The sequence below is a fragment of the Cicer arietinum genome, chromosome 7, assembly GCF_000331145.2.
Source record: "Cicer arietinum cultivar CDC Frontier isolate Library 1 chromosome 7, Cicar.CDCFrontier_v2.0, whole genome shotgun sequence".
NCBI classification, from domain to species: Eukaryota; Viridiplantae; Streptophyta; class Magnoliopsida; order Fabales; family Fabaceae; genus Cicer; species Cicer arietinum.
In genome coordinates this window covers 44,834,983-44,842,457 of record NC_021166.2, presented here as the reverse complement: position 1 = coordinate 44,842,457, position 7,475 = coordinate 44,834,983, and the positions used below count along the sequence as shown (strand labels likewise).

At 32.9% G+C, this 7,475-nt stretch overlaps 1 protein-coding gene across 2 annotated transcripts; it reads left to right on the top strand.

Moving 5' to 3' along the window:
* Positions 1 to 2,998: 2,998 nt before the first annotated feature.
* Positions 2,999 to 7,343, top strand: LOC101513441 (ABSCISIC ACID-INSENSITIVE 5-like protein 2). Of its 2 annotated transcripts, XM_004511096.4 has the most exons (4): positions 2,999 to 3,186; positions 4,531 to 5,439; positions 5,720 to 5,791; positions 7,067 to 7,343. In XM_004511096.4, exons 2-4 carry the CDS (start codon positions 4,624 to 4,626, stop codon positions 7,145 to 7,147), a joined length of 969 nt encoding a protein of 322 aa, XP_004511153.1. In that variant the 5' UTR covers positions 2,999 to 3,186; positions 4,531 to 4,623; the 3' UTR covers positions 7,148 to 7,343. The 2 variants fall into 2 exon arrangements, with proteins under 2 accessions (XP_004511153.1, XP_073226848.1); XM_073370747.1 differs by lacking the exon at positions 2,999 to 3,186 and having other exon boundaries at positions 4,508 to 5,439.
* The last annotated feature ends 132 nt before the right edge of the window (positions 7,344 to 7,475 follow it).

Sequence of the window (7,475 nt, the reverse complement as noted above, 5' to 3'; positions counted from 1 at the left end):
TAATTTATAAATAAATAAATAAAAACTAGTTTAGTTTTGGTGATTTACTTGGAGCAGAAGCAATCAAATTCAGAGATAGCAAGCAATGAATGCATAAATAACTTGACACGTAGATTTATCTTGGTTCACCACTAACTTGGCTACATCCATTCCCTTCATTCAGAAGGCTTTAATCCACTAATTCAAATTCCTTGAATTACAAAGCACCTAACCCTCCAAGTCAGTCTTCCGATTGATTATGTTCTTCTTTTGTGTAGATTGATTTTGTAAATTTTTCAGATTGATTGTGTTCCTATTTTGTGTAGATTGACTTTGTAAATTCATCAAATAAAATCTTCTTCAAATCTTCACCAAATGTTGATCAAATATTCTTCAAATCTTCTATTCAACTCGATCAAAGATTTTCTTCAATTATAAATATGAATCGAATCTTATTTTAGATTTTTTTTCAATTATAAATTTGAATTAAATCTTTATTTTAGATTTTAATCAATTATAAATTTGGATCAAATCTTACTTTAGTTTTTCTTCAAAAACATGAATCTTCTTTCATGCTCTTTGAAGTCAAATATATTGTTTTCATAAAATACTTTTTTTAACATCAAAACTCTAAATGTAAAACGAACTTGGTTCCAACAATCTCTCACTTTTTGATGATGACAAAATTTGTATTTTTTATAACAACTTTTCTTTATATTTCTTTGACTCCCCCTAATTTAGGGCTCCCCATAAGTCTCAGTATTCTTTTCTCTCCACATTATCAAACATATTTCTCTCACTTTTGTCATCAGACAAAAAGATTTAAAAGTGAAACTCTGTCTCTCTCCTTTTTTCCTTTTTTTTTTTGGAATAAAATAAATATAACATAATACAAGAAAATATAATAACTAGTGTAAAACTAAACTACTTTGAAGTGATCACAACATCAGTCAGGTATGAAGGTAAGGTTTAGGTTTTTCTTGATGAAGTCAAACCTATCTTCAGGTAGTGGTTTGGTGAAAATGTCAGCCCATTGGTGTTCAGTGTCTACAAACTAAATGTTTAATACCCATTTTTGAACAAAACCCCTAATGAAGTGGTGTTTGATCTATATGTGTTTAGCTCTAGAATGTAAGATAATGTTTTTTGTTAGACAAATGGCAGAAGTGTTGTCTCAGTATATTGGAATGTTGGATTGTAGGATTTTGTAGTCTTCAAGTTGATGTTTCATCCAAAGTAGGTGAGAACAGCAGCCAGCTGCTGAAATGTGTTCAGCCTCTACTATTGATATTGCAATTGTGTTTTGTCTCTTACTTGACCAAGATATTAAGTTGTCACCTAAAAATGTCCAGTTACCACTAATGTTTTTTCTCTCAAGTTTATCTCCAGCATAATCAGAATAACAATATCCACTAAGTTTATACTTAGTAGATTTCTTGTAGAACAAGGTAAGGTTGGTAGTGCATTTTAGGTATCTAAGGATTCTCTTAACAACAATTAAATGTGATTCTCTAGGGTTAACTTGAAATCTTGCACATACACATAAACTAAACGTGATGTCAGGTCTGGAAGCGGTAAGGGAAAGTAGGGATCCTATCATTCCTCTATAGGATTTTTGGTCAACTTTTTCGCCTGAATAATCTTTTTCAAGTGAACAAGTAGGGTGCATTAGTGTAGTCATAGATTTGCAATCACTCATCTTAAACTTCCTAAGAAGCTCTTTTGTATATTTAGTTTGATGAATGTATATACCCTTTTTACTTTGCTGAATTTGTATCCCTAAGAAGAACTTAAGTCCTCTCCCATCATACTCATTTGAAATTCAAGCTGCATCAATTTAGAAAATTCTTGACAAAGAGTGTCATTAGTAGATCCAAAAATAATGTCATGAGCATAAATTTGAATAATAAGAATGTTATCTCCTATTGATTTTCTAAAAAGTGTATTATCTACTTGTCCTCTTTCAAATTTATTTTTAAGCAAGAAGTTACTAAGTCTATCATACCATGCCCTAGGTTCTTGTTTTACACCATACAGAGATTTCTTAAGTTTAACAACATGATTTGGAAAATTATAACTTTCAAAATTGGGGGGTTGTTTAACATAGACTTCTTCACTTATATAACCATTTAGAAAATCACTTTTAACATCTATTTGAAATAATGTAATGTTATTATTTGCATTAAAAGAAAGTAGAATACGAATAGCTTCTAACCTAGCCACTGAAGCAAATGTTTCAGTGTAATCAATGCCCTCTTGCTGACTGTAGCCTTGTGCAACAAGTCTTGCCTTGTTTCTGACCACTTCACCTTTTTCATTTAGCTTGCTTCTAAAAACCCATTTGCTTGTCAGACTTCTAAGAATTTTCTTCACATGATCAGCAGTAGTATAACTTTTCTCAAGTACCTTTAATCCTGAGACTAGGGTCTGGAATCTGGAAAACATTGTTTCATGTTTTGTTGTAGATAAATCTTTGACCAAATCTTGACTGTATCTTCTTTTCGACTTGGTCAAAAAAATTCTTTAATTATAAATGTGAATCAAATTTTATTTTAGATTTTCTTCAATTATAAATCTAAATCAAATCTTATTTTAGATTTTCTTCAAAAACATGAATCTCTTTTCATACTATATGAAGTCAAATATATTATTCTCATAAAATACTTTTTATCGTCAAAACTCTAAGTATAAAATTAACCTAGTTCCAACTGCATCCTTGAATGCAACCATAATGTCAAATCAGTAGATGGTCGAGAAATACAATACATGGTCATATCTCCAATATATCATTAGACAACACAGTACATGATCATTTTTTTCATGCGACCTCGTAAAGTTTAATAAAAAGAAAAAATTAATATATTATTTTTAAAATAGGATATTGTAGATTTGTTTTTAAAAAATAAAATGATATAATAGAAAAAAAATCCCCAAATCTACATTTATTAGTGGCTAATTTAGATTATTTTATTTTATTTTTACTTAAAATGTTAGTAGAGATCCTTCATTTTTTTATTTACAAAAATTGAGCAACTGCCATTTGGTGGGTTTTTTTTTTTTCTTTCGTACATTCCATTTCTCTCTCTTGATTGTCTCTCACACTCGTATTATTCACACTTCTGAAAGCTTCTCTCATCACCATTACGCTTCTGCTCATTGCTTCGAAACTTTTCAGATCGGTGTCTTTTTCTCTCCGACTACACAAAGGTTCGCTTATTGTTTCCATCTTCATAATTTTTCTTGCAATTTCCTATTTCTATGATGTTTTTTCTTTAAATTTTGTCTTTTGTCATTGCATGTCAGTAACAGAAACTGGGTCTGTAATGGGTTTGATCTCAATTTCTCATCATTTTTTCTGATTGAGTTGTTTTTTATTCTTCTACAGTGACACTGAATTTGTTGCATGCAAATGGGTTTCCTCTTAAATCATTAATTGAAATTTTTTATCTGAATTATGGGCGTTTTTCTTCATTCTCTTCTATGAGCGAATTTATTTTCTTCTCGTGAATTTTTGTTCCTTGTTTTTTTTTTCTCTCTCATTTTGTTGTCATGTTTCTGAAAGTTTTATAGGGAAAGGATGGAAATGCTTTTGGACTGAAGTAACAGAAAGTAATTTGTGTGTTTTGATAATGGGGTTTTGGGTTTCAATGGAAATTTGATTTAGGTAGCTGTATGTTTGATCTTGCATGCAAAGGGATCATGTTTCTATTTTCTAATGACCCTTTTTAAAGTAATCTGAAAATAATTGAAAAAAATGTGTTCTTTTTTATTTTTTCATTAGGAAGGGTAGCTGTAATAAGGTTTCTTATTTTCATTTGCTTAAATTTATCACGAATACTAATTATGTGAATTGTTAGTATGACATTTTCACTACATTTTATGTCATTGTCCCCTCCTCTGGAGAACACGACACCGACACATTGATTACATTCAATTAAATCATTTTATCAAATTATTACCGGTGTCAGTATTGGTGCTTCATAAGTCCCCTCAAAATCTGTCCTCTGTTTATAGTTCAGTCATAAGACTTTATTTACATCATTAGGTCTTAATTTATTTTAATCATTTGGTATGGTAAGTAAAACAGATTTACTATACTGTTTTAAATTTTCTTTCTTCTTTCTTTTTGGTTTTAATTTTTTAAAGAAAATGATATGAAGCCTGGTGCTAAATTACAAGATCTATGAAGCACATACACCTAAGACGATATTGACACTAGCACAGAGACAAACATCAGTAATAATTTAAGAAAATGGGAAATATTGAATGTACAACATGTGTCGGTGTCATGTCAGTATTCGACACCGACATGTGTCAGCTGTTAGACTAAACGCCTTCAATCTGAAGTGTGAAGGCTACATTGTAAAAGATCTCATTGTTCCTCTTGACTAGTTTGAATTATGAATTATACACTTCGTTGTTTCCTTTGATTGATTGTTTTCTTCTAATGCATTTCTAGGCTTGTTGGTTATTGTAGATAAGAGTTTTCGCATGATCACTCCATAAAATGGTAATTGTGAACTCTTATCAGCTTCTAACATTTTTGGGCAGGATTGAAGGTTATGATCATATGGTTTCATTTGCATACTACTTAAATAGTTAAGCATGAGAAATGAAGTGAATTGTTAAAAGGGTAATTGGTAAATGGGGATCCAAACAGTGGGGTCTCAAGGTGGTGGAGATGGTAGTGGAAAACGATCACAACTCCACCCTCTTATGCAACAAAACTCAGTGTACAGTCTCACACTCGATGAGGTTCAAAATCAGTTAGGTGATTTAGGGAAGCCACTAAGTAGTATGAACCTCGACGAGCTTCTGAAAAATGTATGGACAGTTGAAGTGAGCCAATCAACGAGTACGGAGAACGAAGGCACAGCACAGGCTAGTCAAGCTTCTCTACAACGTCAAGCTAGTCTGTCGTTAACAGACGCATTAAGCAAGAAGACTGTGGATGAGGTTTGGAGAGATATCCAACAAAAGAAAGACGGCGAGGAAAAGAAGTCACGAGAGAGACAAACTACTTTAGGAGAGATGACATTGGAAGATTTCTTGGTGAAAGCAGGTATTGTTGCTCAAGCATCTTCTAATAAAACAAACGCCGATTCTACAGAAGGGATTGATTCAAACGTAGCAGTATCGCAGTTTCCTCCGCAAGGTCAGTGGATACAGTATCCGCAACCACAATATCAGCATCCACAACAAAGTTTCATGGGAGTTTATATGCCTAGCCAGGGTTTAGCACAGCCGTTGCACATGGGAGCCGGTGCTTCATTGGACAATCCCTTTGCGGATAGTCATATGGCATTGGCTTCACCTCTTATGGGAACAGTGTCGGATACACAGATGCCTGGAAGAAAAAGGAGCACTCCAGAGGATATGGTGGAGAAGACAGTTGAGAGAAGGCAGAAAAGGATGATCAAGAATCGGGAATCTGCTGCACGTTCTAGAGCAAGGAAACAGGTGATCTCTCTCTCTCTCTCTCTTTTTCTTTATTTCTGAGTGTTGTACGTCACTATTATTCTATGATACACAGATACTGACACGACACTAACCTGGACACGCCGACAATGGTAATAGTTTGAGAAAATTAATTAATTGAATGTAATCAATGTGTCGGTGTCGTGTGTCGAACACAGAGACACGCCTTCGATCAGAAGTGTCGGTGCTACAAAAGTGCTATTATTTAATGTTTTGTTATGCTTTGAAAACCCTAACCCTGAATAATAACTTCTATGAACAGGCTTACACAAATGAATTGGAGAATAAAGTGTCGCACTTGGAAGAGGAAAATAAAAAGCTGAAGAGACAAAAGGTTAGATTATGCTTTACAGTCCTCAGATTGAGTCATACAACCATTTGGAATATATTTTCAGCATATGATAAGAGACAGTCTCAGTTTCAATTATTATACAATTCTTTGCATGGTCTCGAGATAGGAAACTCTGCATATTATGTTTCTGTAGTCTAGACCTGAGCATGTGTCATTTGGATTATGCAAATTGTTTCCTTTAATTCTCATAATTGAATCTGTTAGATTTGAATGAAATAGGAATGGAGCCATTGATCAACCTGACATCCCTGATATACTAAGTAAAGATTAGTGCATTTGAAAACATGGATTCTAAGGGTCCGATTACTTTGAGGCTGGAATGACATTTTCTTTTTTATTTGTAATAGATAGAGAGAAGATGGAAGCTAACTACAAAGAATTGATTTCCACAAACACTGAAAACGATGTTTTGAAAATAAACGTTTTTAAAGCATTACAGCATCAGCATTGTATTAGAGAGGGTAGAAACAAATGATAGTTAGTTATAGGCAGTTATTTATAATTAATAACTAATAGCAGTTATTAAGTTAGTTATTTATTGTATGTGAATAAATAGGAAACTGCAGCCTGTTATTGGGTAGTCAGAAAAACAGAAAAGTAGTATTTGGGAGGGAGAGATCCAAGGCTCTCGAATTTCTTTGGAACCCATTGTGTAAACCTATTCTAGCATCAATTGTTTATTCCCTTAAAATATTTATGTTTGGTACCGGTTTCTATGACATTGATGTCTTGATGTAATTGATTAGGATGCATCAACATCAAATAATGTGATTGACAAACAGAAACAATCATGCTAGTTCTGATACAATTCTTTCTCTCACGAAGATACTATAATGAATCTCGCTAAGGGGATTATCAATTTTAAAATTTTCCATTCGTGCAAATGACTCATCTCGCAACATCTTTCCCACTCAAAGCATAAAATTGTTTAACCTTCGAAATTACTACTTTCATGCACTCGAGTTTCATATCATGAACTATATACCTTGGATTTCTTCTGCTTCACGATGTTTTATTTTTTTTGGGTGATCAGGACTTTGATTTACTGGTGCAACATTGCTTGCTCCTTATTATACAACTAGCAGTATTTGTTAGGATGATCTTTATAAAAGCTCTATGCATATATACACATTGTATCTATGGTTATTTTTACCCACTAAAATCACAGACATACAAGCTCTTTTGTATATGCTTACTCTCTTGCTTCTTTATATTATCAGATTGTTTGATTAATTAATTTTTTGCCTCTACATGCAGGAGCTAGAGAATATGTTACCATGTGAACCAATTGAAGAACCTAAATATCAACTACGTCGAATAGCATCTTCGCCATTCTGAGATCTGTGTACCTTTAAGTAGAGAGGTTTGTAGATATGAGAATCAGTGAATGTTTCTTTTAAGTTAATGCAAGGTTGATTAAGTGGAATATATGTGATGCTTTCTAACTCCTCTGTTAAGTTCTTCAGTAATTATAGGCAATATTGTAGTTTTACTATATTCATTATATAGCTATTTCAATCATGGGTTGATTTTATTTTGTTCTTGGGAATGGAAATTTCTGGAATCTCTAGGTTGCAACCACCTTATCAACCTCCAAAAAACTTACCACAAGGTTGTGTCATCCTTTGGATCGCTGCCTTAGGACGACGCATTGAACATACTCCTG